Consider the following 23,034-nt stretch of genomic DNA (forward strand, 5'->3'; position numbering starts at 1 on the left):
TTGAACCCACTTCTTAGAAAAGGGTGATTCCCTAGAGGGTTCTAGCCTAAAGGCGAATCAAACAAAATAAAAATAAACAAAAAGAAAAAATAAACCCAAGAGGGTTCTAGCCTCAAGATGAATAGTATAAGAAATTAAAATCTAACTACAAAATAAATTGCAAAATCTAAACTACAAAATAAAATTGCAAGAATTAAATACAAGAAAATAAATCTACTCTATAAGCATGAAATAAATATAAGGCAAGAGAGTTCTAGCCTCTTGGCTATTTAACAAGAAAATAAAATCTAACTACAAGCATAGAAATAAATCTAAACTAATAAGCAATAAAAAAGAAATAAAATAGAAATGCAAACCTTCAAATAATTCTTCATCTTCATCATCCAACAAAGAGAAGAAGAGAAAATTTTAAAGTGGTGAAAAATTTATTATTATTAATTGCAACAAAAAGTTATAATTTTAGAAGGTCTTCTCAATTAAGAGTAGTCATCCTCTCCAAAAGGAGTTACAAAAATTTTCACACCTCTAACCCCTCACTCTCTACCCCTATTTATAGTAAACATCAGTGAATGAGAGTCATTGGATCAAACTTGAGCCCCAAGACAAGCAAAATCAGCCATTGACGCGCGCTACAGTAATCTGGCATCGATGCAAGCATCGATGCAGGTATCGATGCCAGCATCGATGCCCACATCGATGCCGATATTGATACCCACTATTTCCAAATTCTGATTTCACGGATAGCATCGTCTTGTCGAGATAGGCAATTTTTATATATTATATGTTAAATTTCGCCTTCCGGATTAGAAGATATCGTCGTTTCTTTGTGGCCAACCATTTTGAATATGATTTCTTTTCATATTGGATTTTTGATTTTCTCCGGCTTCTACAGGCTACACGACTTGATTCTGGGCTTTTGGATAATTTGGAAATTGATTTTCCAATATGCTTCTTTGCTTCATTTCTTCATTTAATCAATGGGTTTTTGTTAAGAGATGAGAGTTTGAGATTTATTCTTCATTAACCTGCAATTAAAAGATAAAAATAATTATTAGTGGTATATTTATTCATATAAAATAGATAATGAGGGTATAAAATTGTAATAAAATATGATTATCAAATACCCCCACACCTAAACTTTTGCTAGTCCTCTAGCGAAGAAAGAAAAATGAAAGAAAACTTAACTCACTTTCGCAGGAATCGCGATTGTATTTAGCGCATACAACAAGCCTTTAAACCCCTAGGTTACCCTAGTGGACGAGTTGTAATCTCGTGAGGGTTTGTAGTGAATATACCCACAAAATTCGGTCATCTTGCCAAATTAACGAAGTTAGTAAATAACTAAATTTACTTGATAATTGAAGCTATTATTACTCAAGAAAACATTTTTATATATAACTCTAAGGTATATTTCCAAGAAAATCTTCTCATTATAGCAATACAAAACCAAGCCAAACTTAGAAATTTAATTTAAAAGTTTTGAAGAGAACATGCTAACTCTTTGTTTAAAATAATATTCAAGTTGCTTGATCTAAAATATTTTCCAAGACCATATATATAAATATAACTATATATAAAACATTTATTAGTATTTTTTTATATTATTATTATTATTAGCTCTTTCTTCCTTGGTGATTTTTTTTCTACTTTAACGGGCTTTCTAAGCGACCATTTAACGAGTTTTGGGCCAATGGATCCCAACCCAATTGGGCTTAGGTCATTAAGTATGAAAATACTCCTTGGGCTTAATTACTCGATCAGTTTAGGCTTTATAAGATAGAATCACCTTGAATTTAAGAGTTTTTTTTCTTTTGGTGCCCATTTTTCGCACTCTTCTTTTGTAATTTTTTATTTTTTATTTTTCCTTTTTTTTGTATATGTATATATATTTTGAAAATATGTAAATCAAGACACTTTGAAAAAATTATTTTTACTTTAAGCTAAGCATGCAAAAATTTTAATATTTTAAATAAAAGTCCAAGTTAAGGCTTAAGTAAAGTATACTACTTTGAAAATCATTTCTTAAGAAATTTATTTAGAGATATCATAAAAGGTGAACTTAAGTAAATAACCAACTAGGGATTAGAAAATTTCAAATGTATCAAATAAATCAATTATTACATAGTGACGATATTTTTGTAATTTTTTTAAGAAAAGGGAAAAAATGTAACTAAAAATATAAAATAAAGAGAATAAATCACTAATTCTCACCCCCACACCTAAATTTTGTATTGTCCTCAATGCAAATTCTATGATGCACAAAGTAAAGCAGATAAGAAGTGAAGTACTTATATTTGGTCGGCTGATAAAAATCTGCAATTACCTTTGGTCTGAGGAGGATGAAAAAAAAAATTATTCTTCTTTTTCTTTTTTTTTCTTTTCTCTTCTTTTCCCCTTTTTTTTACAACTCAACAAGAAACTCTCAAATGAGAGAAGAATAAATTCTTTTTATTATTCTGAAATAAACAAAATAATCAATATAGAATGAAATATTTAACATGAAGAGTTCATGTTCTACATTGAATCCTACCTTATTGCTGAAAATTCTCCCACGGATTTTAAATAAATTCAACATGATATAATCAACAATGTGCTGAAATTCTAAGCATTCCGGGGTGTTCAATGATTTTTGTGGCAATGGAAGGTAGGTATTATTGGTGTCATGCATATTGGACTTAGACTCTTGATTTGTGAATGTTTGTTCTCTAACAACCAATTTTTGTTTAACAATTTTCTCAACCCCAAGATTCATGGTTGATGTGTAAAAATTTGGTTGTTGTTTATTTTCTAAAAATCTTAGTTCATCAAGAAAGAGTTTTTCAAAATTCAGTTCAAAGCAGCACTTGTTTAACACAGTTTCTTTATTTTGACAAACCTGATCTGCTTCTCCTAATATTTTTAGCTCATCACCAAAAATTTCCTCAAAACTTAGATCTGACTCTTCTTCTTCTTCCCCCGGTCTTTCTTGAATTGAATTATCAGGGGAAGAATGAATTGGAAGAAGAATTTGGCTTAAAGATGTTCTTTCCTGATTATCGACCTGTTTTCCTGACTGTAGTGCATTCATTTGAGTGTCCTTAGGATTGACCATGGGTTGACTCAAAATTTCTCCTTCCTCTCCTTCACTTATGGTACTAGCTAGTTGATCAATGTGAGTTTCTAATCTAGCTATTGTAGGCATTGAAAATTACCTATAGGTCTCCACGAACAGCTCAGTGTCAAAGAACAACAATGAACATCACTATCTGGTTCACAGGAGTTCGACTGATGTCGGTGAACGCTTGAAGTAAACCGACGAACTACGTGAGCTGATAGGATTTCGGAATAACGAAGACACAGGCAAATCGAGAACCCCGCGAGGTTTACAAAAGGAACAACGCCCTTCGTGTCTTGTTCATTCTACAGATAATCTAACCATTGGAACTGATAGAATTCTTCAGCAGACTTCCAACGCATTTGGAATCACTCAGATCCGAGTTCAGACAAAGAAGTTACGGCGAAAAAAACGAACAAACGGGCATTGAAAACGTCTCAAAGCTGAACTGAGGCACCTATGGTGTCTCGGCCAAGTCAAGACACCCCAAGGGTGTCTCGGCCAAGCCGAGACACCCCAAGGGTGTCTCGGCCAAGCCAAGACACCCCTAGGGTGTCTCAGCGCGGATTTGGGCCCTTTAAGTGGTTTTAACCGCTCCGCAACCCCTCATGCCTATAAATACAAGCCTTAGGCCTCATTCTTTGAGATCTGGAATTTTGGAGAATTGGCGAAGCCCTGCCGGAGTGAAGAGTGATCGATCACTTCAACGTAAGAGAGTTTCTTCGTCAGATCTATATCACCCGTACCCGATCCTTAGTATTATCCCGTTGTGGTAATACTAAGAAGAGCAAATATCTCGCTTTTATCGAGATAGGCGCTTCAAGTTTCTATATCTCCTCGCGGATCAACGAAGCTCTGGACCAGATCTGATTGCCAGGTAGTCCACGGATATCGACGTCCCCGTCACAGGCTAAAGACCCACGCAAGCAAGAGATGACGAACGGATCTTGTGTTTATTTTCAAGAAAGTTATAATTTTTATTTCTTTGTTGTTTGAATTCATTTGTAACGTTTGAAGTTTTAATGAAATCAATGATGAAGGCAACTTTCGACGAAAACAGCTATGGCTTGAGTGTTAGAGTTAAGTATGAGTTCGGTTGATTGCATAAAGGAGTTCATCGTGTAGGATGTTTGAGTTAACATATCTGTGGCTAGTGTGGAGGCCTTAATTATGATTTCAAAACATTTTTCCAAAATATTGAGACGTTCATCATGATCTGTATCAAGAGGAGTGTGAGTTACAACTTGATGATGTGGAGACTGATTTTGATGTGACAGACTGGGTTGTTGAAATTATGGATGAGAATTGAAAGGAACTGTATTACCCCTAGGACAATGTTGGTTCAAAGAGGGAGTGAAGTTTTGAGTTCTAGAGTGGTTTTCCTGACTCCATGCAATGTTTGTGTAACTTGCCCAACCTGGGTTATAGGTTAAAAAAAATGGATCATTCACAGAATACTGAGATGAACTCTCTACAAACTCCCGAGCTTCATTGGAGATTTCAATCCTATTGGGATAACATAAATTTTAAAAAACTTGTAGATTAGCCATTTGTTCAAAATGAATTTGTCCACGTTTTGCATGCACCAAAAACAATTTCTTTATATATAATTTTTTTTAAATAAAAGTTAGTTTTTTTTTGAAGAAAAAGGAAAATCCTAACTAAAACAAATCAAAATCAATCACTTTTCAATCACTCTAACTCTAGGGTTAAGCCTAACTCAACTAGACTAGCTCCTAACCAAAAACTCCTAAAGTGAAAAGATTAAAGTTTTACCTGGGTAGTTAGCCAGGTAAGGATAGTACTAGAGGGTGATCAAAGATCAATTAAGTACCTCTTTTCTTGCGGAGCGCTTTACGCAACCCCTAAACCTTGCCTTAGACACCAACTAATCCAAGAAAACTTAAACCGGTTCATTTAAGGATTCTTTGTTCCTTATTGAGCTCGAATCCTTAGGGCCAATGTCTAATGAGTTTTATTAGGCTTGGGTGGTGTAGTGAGGAATTAGTGATTTTTGGGCTAAGGAAAGGGTGATGAAATCCCTCACCTTATCTCAAAATCCCTCACTCTAACAGTACATTGAAAATATATGAATTACAAATACCCCTACATAGTTTATATAATTTATAGTAAACAATCTTTAAAGTTTCAAAAATTATAAACAAGCCCTTAAAAATTAAATTTTACAAAAACACCCTGAGAATTTATAACTTATAACTCACAAATAGTAGATCATGTAGCCACAGTCTGGGTTAAAGGAAACAATGATAATATTTTATTTGATAGAGAGATTATTGAGTTGATGATCAATCTCCCAAAAAAACTTTACGTTTTTTATTTTATTCTATTTTTATCAATTTAAATTATCATGAAATTTAACCACGTGTATTGTATGTGCATCTCAACTAGTTGGAGTCTAAAAACTATGAGCTTTCTAAAATTTGGTTTTCAAAAATAAACGTAACTTTTAAGGTGAGTAAAAAGCTCTTGCGCATCTTTTTTTTTTTTTGGGCTTCTAGTTATCTTTTTGCATTGTTAATACTCGACATTAATTAATACTATATAAATAGATAAAATTGCCTTCTTCAACAAAAATTAGGAGAATAATTTAATTAGTAAATGTAATGATGAACCATTGAAATATAAATCCATGTTGTTTAATATTATGTGGGAATGCATAGAAATCATTGATGCATGAATTTGAGTTTTCATGTCAATATATCAATCATCAGAAAATTGATAGGTAAAATCAGCATTTGTGGTTTACACATGACATAAAAAATTAGAGTTAAAATGAAACTTTTGATCTAAATACATTCACTTGTTGATTTCTATCAATGAAAACATATTATGTTATATATCCTCCATCATACATTGTGTATATTCATATTTAATTTTCATTGATTATAACCATAGAGTACAAGTGATGCGGCATAAACATGTACCAAAAAGATTGCAAGTGTACAACCGAGTCAAGTTATAGTATAAAGATATCGATCCCACGAGGAAGGTGTTTTTGTAGGAGAAAATATAAAATCGGTTCTTATGTTGTGTGCGTGACAAATAGGAGTGATGAGTGAATGTGATTGTGGAGAGATAATGAGAGTGAACAAGAAGAATGAGTATGATCAATAAGGTGAGAAGGAAAAATGAATAAAATCAAGAAACAAATAAAAAAAATCAAGAATGAAGAAGAATAAAAGAAAATACAAGAAATTAAAGATGGTGGATTCAATTATAGATATGGGTAATCTAAAATTGAACCCACTTCTTAGAAGAGGGTGATTCCCTAGAGGGTTTCAATTATAGATATGGGTAATCTAAAATTGAACCCACTTCTTAGAAGAGGGTGATTCCCTAGAGGGTTTTAGCCTAAAAGTGAATCAAATAAAATAAAAATAAACAAAAAGAAAAACTAAACTCAATAGGGTTCTAGCCTCAAGGTGAATAGTGTAAGAAATTAAAATCTAACTACAAAATAAATTGTAAAATCTAAACTACAAAATAAATTACAAAATCTAAACTACAAAATAAAATTATAAGAATTAAATACAAGAAAATAAATCTACTCTATAAGCATGAAATAAATCTAAGACAAGAGGGTTCTAGCCTCTTGGCTATTTAACAAGAAAATAAAATCTAACTACAAGCATAGAAATAAATCTAAACTAATAAGCAATAAAAAAGAAATAAAAGAGAAATGCAAACCTTCAAATAATTCTTTATCTTCATCTTCATCTTTATCATCCAACAAAGAGAAGAAGAGAAAATTTTAAAGTGGTGAAAAAATTATTATTATTAATTACAACAAAAAGTTATAATTTTGGAAGGCCTTCTCAATTAAGAGTAGCCCTCCTCTCCAAAAGGAGTTACAAAAATTTTTACACCTCTAACCCCTCACTTTCTACCCCTATTTATAGTAAACATCAGTGAATGAGAGCCATTGGATCAAACTTGAGCCCCAAGACAAGCAAAATCAGCCATTGACGCGCACTACAGTAATCTGGCATCGATGCAGGTATCGATGCCAGCATCGATGCCCACATCGATGCCGACATCGATACCCACTATTTCCAAATTCTGATTTCACGGATAGCTTCGTCTCGTCGAGATAGGCGATTTTTATATATTATATGTTAAATTCCGCCTTCCGGATTAGGAGATATCGTCGTTTCTTTATGGCCAACCATTTTGAATATGATTTCTTTTCATATTGGATTTTTGATTTTCTCCGGCTTCTACAGGCTACACGACTTGATTCTGGGCTTTTGGATAATTTGGAAATTGATTTTCCAATGTGCTTCTTTGCTTCATTTCTTCATTTAATCAATGAGTTTTTGTTGGAAGATGAGAGTTTGAGATTTATTCTTCATTAACCTGCAATTAAAAGATAAAAACAATTATTAGTGGTATATTTATTCATATAAAATAGATAATGAGGGTATAAAATTGTAATAAAATATTATTATCAACAAGTAAAATCCAAGGTTTAATCCATGATAAGTTTCCTCAATTTATTTTAGTATGAAAATAGAGCAACTAGAAGTATTAGTGTTGAGAATGCGCAAGTCATTTACTTTATTTGGAACCCTTTTTAAAATAAGCATAAGATCAAGGTGTGAGGGTTGTTAGGTCCTTTTGTTTTGATGATGATTTACCAACAATTTATATCTAATGTTGTTTGTCTAGTGTTTGTGTTTTGCATCTATTCTAGGCAAACAATATGTTGGAGGATTGATGGAATCGAGCTTTCACGATCATATCCAATGGAAGTTGACGGAATAGTGGAGTGAAGCCATGCAATTCAAGTTAAAGATTCAAGTTAAGTTTCATCTGCAAATTTACCAAGAAGAGCTTATTAAAGATCAAAATTATTGTTTGGGTAATTTAGTTTAGGTTTGTATATTATGTGTGTTAAGTACTTTAAGCTCAATCATATACACACACATTTTATTGGTTATATATATATATATATATATATATGTTTTTGGTTTTATAGTTTACAAGTTTATATAAATATGAAACATATATTCTTGTTTACATATATATACATGTTTTATATTTATCATTTTGTCAAATGCATATTGTGCAAAACTTCATTTTTACATAATATTGAGTTTTTGGTTTATAGACTTAACAACAATAGTTTATGACTTTCATTAAGTCTATAAAATTATTTTACAAAGTTTCAAAAGTTGGTTTATGTCAAAACATCAAAATTTAAGTATCTCATATTTTCATGTTTTGGACATATTTGCAAAATGATGATATTTTACAAATGAGAGATGTTTTTTGAAAACCAATTTTTGTAACATGTATATTATCATGTTTATAATCATTTCCCAAAGTTTTATAATTTTTGAAATTTGTTTGATATTTTTAAAGGTAGTTTAAAAATCAGATTTTCTGTTTTAATTAGGCTGATACAGTGTTATCAGTCGACTGATGAATGTGTTCAGTCGACTGAAGAAATCGCCTGGAATAACAAAAAGTTTCTGTTTTATTTTGGTCGACTGGCCAGTTGACTATGATCTATCAGTCGACTGATAAAGGTTCGTCAGTCGACTGATGAGCTGGAAAATGCCTCTAACGATCAGCTCATCAGTCGACTGATGGAAGCCATTAGTCGACTGATACTGTAACAGCTAGTTTTTCCAGCATTTGTTCTATTTTGGGTTTTTTGTCTTTTTGCTTTGTTTTTCTTGTGTCTTGGGGTCTCTATAAATACCCCTCATACCTCAGACAAAAAACTTAACCAAGAGAATTGTTTAAAACAAGTTTAAGGGTGTTTTGTGTTTGTTTAAAAGAGTATTTAAGAGTTTTGTTTGTGAAGCAATTTTCACAAGAGCTTGAGGAAGATCATCAATTGTGTTTGAGCATTCAACTCTTCTCCCTCTCTCTCTTAATCTATAGAGAAGTTTTTCTTAAACTCAATTCTAGCATTTTATATGTTTGATCTTAATTTCGTAAGCTAGATTTTATATTGAGTTTAATTGTTTTTATTGAATCTCTTTGTTCACACACAATCATTAAGCTTATTGTATTTACATTTATAGTATAATTTGGGTTGTGGGTTTGTGACTTAGAGTGTGAGCTTACATTGAGTTCTCGCCTTATTTAGAGAACAATCATTTATTGTGAGCTATTATTATAAGGTTCACTTTGTATTACACTAGTACACCAAGAGGAGTGTGTGATGAGAGACGGGGTCGTTCTAAGTGGAGTGAGATAGGTGGTAATACCTAGAGAGAGGTTGTAATTCCTAACACTTGAGGGAGACACGGGCTAGAGGCCAACACTTGAGGTGGTAGTTAGTGTATTTATATTGTGAGTGATTGTAAAGTTTTCGGTGGACTAGAAAACCGAGTGTGAGGTGTAAACGTTATTCGAGTGAGCGTAGAAAACCCGATTATGATAGTGGAGATCTCCTCGAGGTGAGGAGCGGAGACGTAGGTCGTGGGGACCGAACTCCGTGATCATATCGTTTGTTTGTGTTTGTCATTGGCGTTCATTTATATTCGTGCTTATCATTTATATCGCCTTTGCAAATTGCTTTTTGTTTATATTGTCCTATCACTTTAGTAGTTTGTTTACCCTTGTGTTAATTGTATATCATTGCACATATATTGTTCATATCTCATTTGCTAAGATATATTTATTAATAAGTTTTTAATTGGCATAAATCAGATTAGATTAGCATAAACCTTATTCACCCTCCTCTAGGGTTCTTTCCTAGTGGCATTAGTGTGCTTTCAAGGGTGTGTCCAAAGTCCTTGCTCTCTCTAAGTAGTTACAAGACTTTTAATTTTAGCAAACTATTCAATCTGAATATAATGAAAACTCTCTTATTTTTCAAAAAATTATGTTCTTGTAATTTTTTTGGTGTTGCAAAATTATTTAGCCAAGCACGTGTGTTAATATTTAAATGTGAGAGTAGTATACTCATGTATAAATGAGGGATTTACCACAACATCATTGCAATGGGAGATCACTTAGTTTCAGGATTGTCCAACTCATAGTTACCTTTTAACTCTATGTTTAGTGGCCTGACAGTAGTGTTGTTAATTGTGGTTACATTGATAAATATCTTGGTCCATCTTTATTAAGTTTAACTAGTATTTTAGCCCATGTAAGCACGACCTTATCACATTTTCTAATCTTACTTTCATTTTTGATCTTTTGTTTATGAAAAGAGTCTCCAAAGCTATAGACAGACATCCCTGCTCGAGGCACAAACATACCTCCTTGTTCAAAGCACGGACAGACCTCCCAATTACTTTTTTTAGTTTAAAATGTTTGCATCAACCAAATGTTAAACATCAAGAAATAAAGTATATTTCATATTTAGAAGCAAAGAAAAATAACAATACAAGATATAAAAGTATTAAAAATTTTAACATCAAATAATACATTTTCTATATATTGAATGAATAATCAAAATAGGATAACAAATATGTCCGAACTCAAGATGGATGTAATTAAGAATCTAAAAGAGTTTCATGATCAAAATTCCTTCCCCATGCCCCCTAGTCAATTATTTATGAATTGAATTTATGTCAACTTCTATCACATGTACCTTCTCTACACCATGTCATTTCTACACAATCATGTTTGGATCCTTTTATCATAGCATTGCGATGTAAGTTTAATCATATCGGTACAGTCCAAGATTAATCACAATAATGTGATCTAATTTAATCATACATAGCAATGAAAGTTAAATCATTGCAGAGTGAGGCAAATTTAGTCATAGCGAAGTGTTTAAAGAATATTAAAATCGCATGTGATGGAAAAGAATGAACCTTAAATGATTATGGTGAAATAAATTTAAAATACATGTGAAAATAAATTATAGTAATCGTAGATCTAAACAATCAATAATAATTTGGTAATTATTCACAAAGAAAATAAGCAAATTATATCAAAATGCATAAAAATAAATGGTCAAAGAAAAATATTTTACATCTTAATTGAATCCTTAGCACAACCATATATCACCGTCAAATATACCTTCAATCTATACACTTGCTCACATAATATGCCTTTTGGATCCACACGACTACTTCAATCTTCACCTAAATCTTCAAAAAATGGAAAAGAAAAAGAAACAAAACCAAGAACAAACAAAACAAATTGCAATCCCAAGAAAATAGACATATTTATAGAAAGAAATAACACTATTATACTATTAATAAAAACATAAATGTGACATACAATATACCTCAAGATATTGGGAACAGTGCATAAAAGAGACAAACAAAATAAATAGAAAATGTACCAACAAGTTATTAGCCCAGTGGCAGGCAAGCTGGTGTTGGGGAATTTTAGTCTCCCTGCCTACTACGATTTGCGCAACTTGGAAGCCAATCCACAATCAATAAGATATAAAATAACCACAATCAAGATGAAAGAACACATAGATTTACATGGTTCAGTCGACCAACTTCGACCTACGTCCACGGGCAACAATACGAGAAATTCACTATGTATCAGTGAGAACTACAAGAGGAAGCACTCAACTCTCGTCTCTCAATCTATCAACCTCACATACATAATCAACTCTCATATTATCTCCAAAGCCCTCTCCTTACAATCTTTTGAATGGACAAAGACTGTGAAACTCTCTCCTAATGTTGTAACATTTTGCACGGACAAAGACTACAAAATACTCGCCTCTCACACAATATTCTTGAATAAGGTTATGCCCTCTACTAACCTTAGATTACAAGAATATTGGCTCTTTCTCATCTACTTTATTTTTCCTCTAACAATAGAAGAATATATATAGGGAAACCAAAACTCTATCTCTAGCCTAACTTCCTAATTATAATAGAATTCAAACTCCTAATCATGATAAGACCCAATCTCCTAATCATGATAGATCTTTAACCCTATCTAATTCTCATAAAGTTATATAAAGAATCAAAGACACAATCTTAACAATCTCTACCTTGGATTTGATTCCCAAGCCACCTCGAAGATCTACCATTGTTGTCTTGAAACTTTATCTCTCCCGCTAGAGTCTTCTATTTCTAAGTTCTTTTACACTTCAAATCGAAGCACCTGCACTCTAACTGGGATGTCCCATGACCCTCACTTTTATTTGTCTCACGGTAGCGCCTCCACCTTGTTGAATAGGTATGTTTTGATGATATAAATATACTGTGTGTTTGGCTAACTTGGTTATTGTAGTGTCAAAAGATATATCTTGCTACATTATTCAAGTTGATCAAGCAAGGCTGAAGAGAAATCAAGATAAAGTTGGACTTCATATTGTAATTTTTACTTTATCTTAGATTGTTAAAAGCCTTGATGCGCACACACACACAAACCATGACTTAGTTTATAAGTTATAAGTCCCCTATTTGACTAATGATACCCCTAGTCGACTTATAAAAGAACTAATGAAAACTTAGATTTTCTATGGTAAAAGTAACAGGTTTCAGTGATACATTAACTTTGAAAAAATCTATAAAATCATAAGAGCATTGGATTGGGATGATTTTAGATTCATCACATAGATATTTAAATACGCATCCAAAATCACTCAATTCGGATATCGTAGTAAGAAGTTATGTCCAATTTAGTGTATGTTGCTTTTCTGGTCAGTCGACTGGTCACTGTAGTAGTCGACCGACTAGCTATTGCTGATTTTGCTTTTCTGGTCGGTCGACTAGCCATTGTAGTAGTCGACCGACTAGCCTGTTTGCTCAAAATTAAAATCTCTCTAGCCAGTCGACTTATCCACACTTCAGTCGACTTATAATTGTAGTTTTTGACTGTTAAGTGTTTGAATTTGGGTCAGTTTTTGACTGTTATATTTTGGTTTGTAAATATATTTTTAAACCCTTTAGGGCAACCTAAGATTTCTATAAATAGGCATAGGTTTCTCATTTGAAAATATGATGAACAAGATTCATTATGTTTTGACTTTTGAAAATCTCTGAAATTCTGAAAAACTCTCTTTATAGCTTTCTTGTCCAAAATTTTCCCAGATTTAGTGAGGCAAAATATTGAGAATTTCTATTAGCCACAGATCAATTAAGATCACTACACATCAAGGCTTATAGGATTGTTGTAATCTTCATCAAGAAAAGTTCTCTCTGGTTTGAGAGAAGAGGAAAGGTTCTCTCTGGTTTGAGGGAAGGAAAGTCTTTCTCTGGTTTGAGAATGGATGTGCAAATTGACAAGGGTATTTTCAAGTTAGTGCAAGGATTATTCTTGTAAGAAAATTCAAGAATAGTGGAAAATCATAAGCGGATTGCTTGGGGACCGGATGTAGGTCTGGAGGACCGAACCATAATAAAATCCTTATGTTTGCGATTGTGTTCTTCCCTGGTTTGATTTACTCTAACTCTTTTGTGACTGTTGATTATTGATTTTTTTTTTATATTCTGCTTCTAATTTATCTATAATTTCACAAGAATTTTCTTAAACACTATTCACCCTTCTTTCTAGTGTTTTAGCATTGCATACAGGATCCAATACACCTCTCTTTTGCGCTGTGACGCCCCTGAGTTCACATAAGGCTGTAGTCCAAGGTGAAATCAAGAATGTCAAACCTACCATGCATCACACCATGCAATAACATGTTTCACCATCACAATTAACATCTATCTAGTAGAGTCAACAATAGGTGTAGGTACAAAAGCAAGTAAAATATAATACAAGAAACAACTGATGAAATGATAGTGATCACATTAATATCTCATCATCCAACATACAGAAATACATAGTCAATGTTTGAACAGATAAACTGGAATACTCAACAAGTCTCAAATACAAATATCTGACAAGAGGAAATAAGGCACACAACCTTTACAACTTCTAGAATAAGACTCTCAAATGTCTAAACAAAAGTCTACTGTGGAACTCCAAAAGAAAATATAACTAAGTAGACAGCTGAAGCTAAAATGCATCGCCATCAACCTGCGACTCTCCGGGCTCCGGGCTTGTTACCTGAAAGGGGGAGGGACAACGAGCGTCAAAGCGCTAGCGAGCAACATCACAACCAACCCCAAGGGAACATGGCTCGTTGTATAAGAAAATACAGATAATACATAATAGATCTAAAATCATTGATCTTACTAAAGAGGGTTTTAGTATTTAGAAATTTACAACACGAGCATAGGTACGTCGAGCGAAATAATCCAAACAAGGAAACCCTTATGTATATACCTTGTATCTCAAATTGTAAATCCCTAAACACCAAACCCGATGTTCTAGTACAGGAACAATAATAAAAGAAACACAACTAATCTCAGAGCATAAATACAGTGCCGTGTCATAGCCTACATGAGTATCATGTTATTACTTACATGAATATCATGTCATAATCTACATAAGTGTCATGTCATAAACTCCTGTGAGAAAGTCATATACATGGTTAAGAAATATGTTCGATACAGGAACTAGATACTGTGGTTTCCAAACACATGGAATAAGTGGCAAATGTCCAACACGAGGACAAAAATGGATTATAGTCCAACACGAGGACTTCTATGGATTATAGTCCAACACGAGGACTGTATAACTGTAAAAAGTATATGCTGACTGATATACATATTCTAAAGTCACACGTGTCTCGGTGTACATGTCTAAACTTATGTCAAAAGTCAACTCACATGTACAGATAAATTAATAACATTTGTAAACTAGTGTCAGATCATCGAGGCGACCCGAAAAGCAACTCAAACAGATCAAGAATCTGTAAAACATCTCATCAGTCGACTGATGTGTCGACTGATGACATCAGTCGACTAATATGTCGACCGAAAAGCTCAGGCAGCACAGCCTCAGCTCACCAGTCGACTTATCTGTCGACTGAGGAACTGAGAAAACACAGTCGACTGATCAGTCGACTGATAACTGAAATTTCAGCCCGTCGGTCGACTGATCAGTCGACCGATGGACTGTAGAAACTCTGCATAGGTTGTTATTCACCCAAAAATTGATCTAAACTTATCCCCATCAATCCCAAGCATGAAAAATACTGATATTAACATGTATGAACTAAACTGAAACATAACTTTCATGTACAAATACATAAACAAAACCCTAAACATGTGTATTTATATTTTAAAACATTTTTAAAACAAAACTCATGTTAAATCTCTTATAAAAACATTTAAGATCTAGATCTTCGATTCACAAAACATTGGTGGATTTTTAACATTCTAAAATAACGTATCTTCCCTCTATATGCTATAAAAATCAATCCTTTGTACAAAAATATCATTTTTGGCTCATCAAAACTCATGAAAACCATTTGAAAATATTTAGAAAATAGGACAAGATTGGGCGAGATGTTACTCGCCTCTGGGGTGATGAGAAACTCCTGGATCTGAGAGAGAGTGGTTCCTCTTCGCTGCAACGTGAAGATTTCGACGAAAATCCTCCAAGTTCTTCCCCAAATCACCAAGAACAAAGCTAGGGTTTGAGATAGGGGAGAGGGGCTAGGGTTTTCTCTGATCTGAAGATGAGAGGGGATGATTTCGGGTGAAGGAGAATATATATGAACAGCTAAACCCGACCCAAACCCGAACCAAATCAAAACAGACCCGAAACCTGTAAAAACTAGAAATCAGCATATCAGTCGACTGATGTGTCGACTGATACAGTCAGTCGACTGATGTGTCGACTGATCTGGAAATTTTTAGTTTTGTGCCCGTTTTGCTAATTTGCAAAACCAACGCACAAAACTCTACACCCATACTCTCATATCATCTCAAATAACTTGTTATCATGTACATCAATGACCTCAAGCTATTTATCATAAAAGAATTATTTATTTACTAATAATTTACATATATTCATATAAAAATTATGGGGTTCTACATGCGCACCAAGAAATATTCGCCACCTCTGACATTAGAAGCAAATTAACAATGCTTCTCCTCCCAAACTAAACTTGACAGTTACCTTCGCTCACTTGTTGTCTTCATACTCTACCTGGATCGCTTGTCTCAAATCATATCGGCGCACCTCTCCTACTCCTTACTACGAGCCAGATGCCTCCATCTCCTCCATCACTTGGCTTGGACCGAATATGAGCGCTCATTATCTTCAAATCCAATGCTACCATCTCCATCAGTATGTTTTGTGGGATCTTGCCGTGTGCCATGCATACTAACGTATACCAATTTTTTCTAGTGTACATCAGACTTAGAAGAAGGATAGGTCTAGCTAGGAGATGTGCCAGAGTCAGGATATTCACAGCAAGAGTGCCTAGCAGACGACGCAGAAGAAGAAATCGAAGCTTAGTTATTCCTTTCAGTTTATTTTTGTAGCACTTCCATTTCCTTTTGATCAGTGTATTGTTTATCTCTTCAGTATTCAGTTGTTCCATTTTGTATAAGGGCATGTTGACCCGAATATTATGTCTTGGATGATATTTCTTTTATGATATGGATCATTTTATTATGTCTTGGATGATATTTCTTTTATGATATGGATCATTTTGTTCTGAGTTTGTCTATTATATTCTCGCTATTGTGATCGATGATATTTCTTTTATGATATGGATCATTTTGTTCTGAGTTTGTCTATTATATTCTCGCTATTGTGATCGGGGACCTGTGACTTCGCATTGCATTTATTGATGCTTAGCATATTAGGTTGAGAAGGAATATTTATTTTTATTTATTCTCCTTGATCTAATATGTCGCGGGCTTGTTCACGTTCCGATTCTCGAGTATTTTGAGAAGCGGGGCGTGACATCTTGCGAACTCGCTTTCGGATCCATCCTCATGACTCTGATACTACTTGTTGGGGAATTTTAGTCTCCTCGCCTACTATGATTTGTGCAACTTAGAAGCTAACCCCCAATCAATAAGATATAAAATAACCACAATCAAGAATAAAGAACACCGAGATTTATGTGGTTTAGTCTACCAACTTCGACCTACGTCCACAGGCAATAATACGAGAAATCCACTATGTATCAGAGAGAACTACAAGAGAAACCACTCAACTCTCGTCTCTCAATCTCTTAACCTCACATACATAATCAACTCTCATATTATCTCCAAAGCCCTCTCCTTACAGTCTTTTGAACAGACAAAGACTATGAAACCCTCTTCCAATGATGTAATTTTTTGCACGGACAAAGACTACGAAACCCTCACCTCTCGCATAATATTCTTGAATCAGGTTACACCCTCTGCAAACTTTAGATTATAAGAATATTGGCTCTCTCTCATTTGCTTTGTTTTTTCTCCAACAATAGAAGAATATATATATAGAGAAACCAAAACCCTATCTCTAGCCTAACTTCCTAATTAGAATAGAATTCAAACTCCTAATCATGATGAGACTCATTCTCCTAATCATGATAGATCTTTAAACTTATCTAATTCTCATAAGGTTATACAAAGAATCAAAGACACAATCTTAACAGTTAGTCCCTAGGTGGGCTCCTGCCTGTTGGCAAGAGTTCGAAATCTAGAAGCGATACTTGTTGGGAGGGGTAGCCGAACAAGATTAGTCCCATCTCCAACGTGGGGTGTGGGCACTTGTGGTTAAAGACCAAACTAAATGTCATTATTGCGAAACACGTAGGTGGATAACAAATATCGATCATAAATCTAATATATTATTAGAGAATGTTAGATCTTAAAATATAAATAAATAGATGAAAATAATTGTATACCCAATAACATGACCTCCATGATTAGAAACAACATTGGTCGAGAGAGATTGCAAGATTCACAATTTTATAATCAAGTCTTTAGTTTTTCATAACTTGCTTTGCTAATCAAGAGAATGTTAGCCTTGTTAGGTCTCATGTTTATGAGCCTACTCCCTAATCTTATTTTCATGATTACAAATAATTCCTAATAATGTTTATCAAGTGTTTATATTTAATTGTTAGGTAATCTACACAAATATCCAAGTCGGAGGTTGGATGGAATTGCGCCATAATGATCATATCAAATGGAGGTTGGCGGAAATAGTCGGTATGAAGCCAATTGCAATTCAAGTTATATCCAAGATCAAGTTTCATCCGTATCCAAGATAAGCTTATTTAAGATCAATCAAGCTTGGGTAATTTAGTTTAGGTTTATACTTGTGTGTAGATACTTCAAACTCAATCACATACACACATACAAGTATTGGTTTATATATATATATATATATATATATATATATATATATATGTTTTGCTTTTTTTTGGTTTTCATGTTTACATAAATATGAATTTGTGAAAATGTTGAGTAATTAGTTTATAGAATTAACAACAATAGTTTTTATCTTTTATTAAGTCTATAAAATTATTTTATAAGATTTTAAAATATTGTTTAAGTCAAAATGTCAAAAACATGTATGTTTAATTTTCATGTTTTGGACTAGTTTTGAAAAATCATGAGTTTTCACTATTGGAAAGTGCAATTCCAAAAAAAATTTATAACAGGTTAAATTTATAGGTCAATTACAATTTTTAGTGAGAAATGGAAAACTTGGACACTGAAGCTAATGAAGTAAACTTGGACGATGATGATTTGATATATACTAAGCTAATGAAGTAAACTTGGACGATGATGATTTGATATATACTCCTCAAGTATCAGATGAGTTGAGGCAAAAAAAGGGGTAAGAATTTGACACAATAAATGATGTTGTGACATTCTACAATGCTTATACTAAAGTAGCTGAGTTTAGTATAAGGTCTTGGACTACTCAGAAAGAGCCGGGAAGTGGTGAAATAAGAAGGAATGAGTATGTTTGTTTTAAACAAGGAAAATCTCTAAGAACCGTGGATGTTAAAAAGAAAAGACGTCGAGGAAGCTTAGCTGAGGATTGTACTGCCAAAATTGTAGTTTTAAAATCAAACTCTGAAAAATATATTGTTACTGTTTTTAATGAGGAGCACAGCCGTCCGCTATCAACACCATCAAATGTTCATCTTTTAAGGTCCCATCGTAACATTTCAGCCACAACAAAGTCTTTAACTAAACAGTTCTCCATTGTGAATATACCTTAGCATCAACAATTTAGTTTTTTTGGAGTACAATCTGAAGGTATAAAAAATATTGGGTGCACTCAAAGAGATTTGTATAATCATAGAAGGGATATACATGCTGATATGAGGGGGCATGATGGTGAAATGTTTTATGAGTATTTAAAATTGGTACAAGGAAAGAATCCCTCGTTTACTTTTCAAATTGAGGCCGATGAGGAACAAAAGATTACTCATTGTTTTTTGTCTGATGCAAGTTCAAGGCGGGCTTACAATTTTTCGGTGATGTTATAATCTTTGATACTACGTATAACACTAATCGTTATGGCCTGATATTTGCACCAATAATGGGGGTTAACAATCATGGTCAAACCATTATTTTTGCTTGTGGATTTTTGAATCATGAGAGCGTTAATGATTTTGAATGGTTATTTAATCAATTTTTGGAAAGTATGCCTGGTGGTGCCCCGAAGATGATTATTACCGATCAAGACCCAGCTATGACTAAGACATTCCCTCTTGTTCTTCCAAATACTTTTCACATGTATTATAGTTTGTATATATTATTGATAATTTTTGAATCATGAGCACTATCACCTGTTTATTCTATCCGCTCATCTCATCTGGAGGTATAACACTTTATTTAATTCTTTTGACAGGTATTGTAGTTGGCTTATATTAATGAAGTTTTCTGAGAAAATTGATGCAGTGAAATATAGTATTTATAAGAGTGAGTTCTCGGCTTGTATTTAGAAATCGGAGACTCTTGAAGAATTTGATTTACAATGGGAAAGTCTAATTAAGAAAAGTGGATTAGAAGGAAACAAGTGGTTGCAAGACCAATACGAACCACAGTCAAGATGGATTCCTGCATATGTTAATCACGTTTTCTTAGCTGACATGTCAAGTAGTCAACGAGCAGAAAGTGGACATGCATTTTTCAAGAAATTTGTTTCGAAGAACAATTCATTGGTGGATTTTATGATACAGTTTGGCAGGAGACTAGTGCACCAATGTCACGAGGAGTTGATGGCCGATCACAAAGATGTAATTGAGAAACCTAAACTTAGAATAAATCATGATTTTTTGGAGCAAATGGTTGATATTTACACGAATGAGATGTATTACAAGTTTGAGGCTGAAGTGTGTGACAGCTTTAACTACAAGTTGCAATTTGTTCGGGAAACCGACAATCACCGTGTTTATCAAATTCAAAGAAAGAAACACGCAACAAGTAAAATCCGTAAAATCGTTTATGACAAGGACTTGAATTTGGTTTCTTGTAGTTGTAAAAAGTTCGAAAGCGCCAGAATCCCATGTACGCACATTATCTCATATTTAATGAAATTTGATGTTGAAATATTGCCCGATAAATACATCTTAAAGAGGTGGACTAAGTCTGCAAAATCGGGGACAATAGATGATGATAAAGGTATGCAGATATCTCCTGATACTTCTTATCTTTTAGCGAGGAGTCAATTTATCCAATCGTCTTTGGATTTAGTTGACAAGGCCTTAGTATGTGAAGAAACAAGGACGATGTTTACCAATGGATTGTGTAGCATTAATGAGCAAATTGTCCAATTTCTTAGTAGCCGCATGGCGATAATGAGCTTCACTGAGAAAAGTAATTCAATATGTAGTAATATAATAGGTGATGGTATTAGTGCGCATAGTTCTTGTACTTTTCAAAGTAGTTTCAATGAACCCGATCAAGTGCGAGCAAAGGGTGCGACAAAAGGTTGAAAGGAGGAAAGGAGAAAGCAATGGCTAGAGCCAAAAATAAAAAAGATAGACGTTGTCATGGGTGTGGTAAAGTAGGCTAATCACATGATAAGCGAAATTGTCTGGCACTCACAAATCCGTAAGTAATTAATTCTTTTATTAATAATAATTTCTTATTTTTCACATTTTAGTATCCCTCTTGATGTATATATATATATATATATTTGCAAGAGGGTAATGGGTTATCAAGTGAAGATGGGGATGATGTGAATCTTTTTGAATGATGCAAACATTGGTATGTTTAAGACAAATAATTTAGATTTATAAATCGTTCCTTAAAATAGGTTAATGACATTTTAGTTATTTGATTTGGATTTGGTTTGGATTTGATTTGGATTGGGATCCTAACAGTTAACTTCTTATCCTTTGATCAGGTCCAAGAGCTCGCTGGAAACGCAGTAAGAGACAACAAGAAGAGGTGCAGGAAAACACCCCTGCTGACGATGAGTAGATGAGGATTTTGAAAAAAAAAATGTAATGACTATTGATTTTAGTATGATTTTTGTGCATTCTAGAATGAATGAAACAATTTTCTATGTTGTGAGATTGTAGTATATCCTGATGGGGTTGAGGAACCGAGATTTCATGCAATGTGGATATTAGGCAAGGCTGAGGGTTGCTTTTGGGTTTATCACAACTTTTCATCTTCTGCTAAATCTTTTGGGTATTTCCATTCCCTGGAAACTAATGGCTTACATTCTGGGTCTTGAATGGTTGGGTCTAAAGTTGCGATTCATGTCAATTTTTTGAATTAGTTTTATGCAACAACTTAGTTGATTCATATTTTTATTGTTCTATACGGAATGTGAAGGGAGCTTACCGATGTAGTAAAAATTTGTCATATATTGTTATTTGTACTGATTATAAGAGCGAAAATTCTTGTATTGAGTATTACAGTAAAATTCTTGCATTTATTTTTCGTGGGCTCTCTGTGACCACTGCTAATTGCCCAGTAGATATTTATATCTCATTTCCTATATATTTGATACAATAACATGGAAAGGTTTGCTTATATTCGGCGGTGGCCTTGCAAATATTCCTGCCACAGTCATGAATCTCCATGGTTTTGAGGCTCCCAGTGATTATGAAACAACCCTAATCGAAGTTGCTGCCACAGTCATGAATCTCCATGGTTTTGAGGCTCCCAGTGATTATGAAACAACCCTAATCGAAGTTGTCGACAAATGATTCAATTATTTTCTCCTACAAGTCTAGGGTTTCCAATTTAATGCCGAGGGCGTAAATAAAATTTTCTTTGCTGGAAAGTTGATACTTTCTTCACTGGAAAGTTGATACTTTCTTCAGGTTACTTTTTAGATTTTTCATGAACTAAAGTTGCTTGCTTCTTTGTTGATGATTGTTTCGAGGGAATTTTACTTCCAAAACCCTGATGGATATTAGAAGAATTCTTAGCTGGTATTTTACTTCTGACAGAGATTTATAAATTTGCAAAAGTTTATTTTTTTTATTTCCTTGTTCTTTTGAACCAAACCTATTGGGGTTCTGAACTAGAACTTGTATGTCTTATTTTTTTTACCATTCAGCGAAGTCTCAGTAGTAATAAGTGATCAATGCATGTTCATTAAACCAAGTGACTATTAACAATTGGCATACTACGAAACTGCTTATATTCGACGGTGCCTTGTAATGCTTCAGTTCAAGAGATGGCATTGTAGCGCACGTTGATTCAAATTTCATATCTTAGATATGGAAGTCATAATTCTCTTGAGCACACTTTACATACATAAGAAAGTATTTTTCTCACATACATCACGTAATTTCTTTAATGGCCAAACAAAAGATGGTTTCATTCCAGCACATCAAGTTACATCATATAATTTCTTTTATGGCCAAACCAAAAGACAACAAAAAAGCTATAATAGTTAGTCATTTCCATAGCACTTTTTCATGTACAAAAACTAAGTCATGCGCCTCTGGTGGGGGAATGGCGAGTGATACTTGTTCAATTGATGAAATCTTGCACCAGTCCAAAAACGAACCGCACTTTTGCCTTTTACACGAGTAGTATATTCTATCACGGTTACTGTTCTTGTTTGACTTCGTAATCTTCACATCCGCTAATTCTCCACACTCGCATTGTTTCAATATGAATCTTCGTAATCTTCACATCCGCTAATTCTCCACACTCGCATTGTTTCAATATGAATCTAATATCCACTTCAACACATGAGTTACT

At 33.6% G+C, this 23,034-nt stretch overlaps 1 protein-coding gene across 1 annotated transcript; it reads left to right on the top strand.

Moving 5' to 3' along the window:
• Nucleotides 19,953–22,025, top strand: LOC109831593 (protein FAR-RED IMPAIRED RESPONSE 1-like). Its single transcript, XM_020398947.1, has 2 exons — nucleotides 19,953–20,679; nucleotides 21,841–22,025. Exons 1-2 carry the CDS (start codon nucleotides 19,953–19,955, stop codon nucleotides 22,023–22,025), a joined length of 912 nt encoding a protein of 303 aa, XP_020254536.1.

Source organism: Asparagus officinalis, chromosome 1 (assembly GCF_001876935.1).
Source record: "Asparagus officinalis chromosome 1, Aspof.V1, whole genome shotgun sequence".
Lineage (NCBI taxonomy): Eukaryota > Viridiplantae > Streptophyta > Magnoliopsida > Asparagales > Asparagaceae > Asparagus > Asparagus officinalis.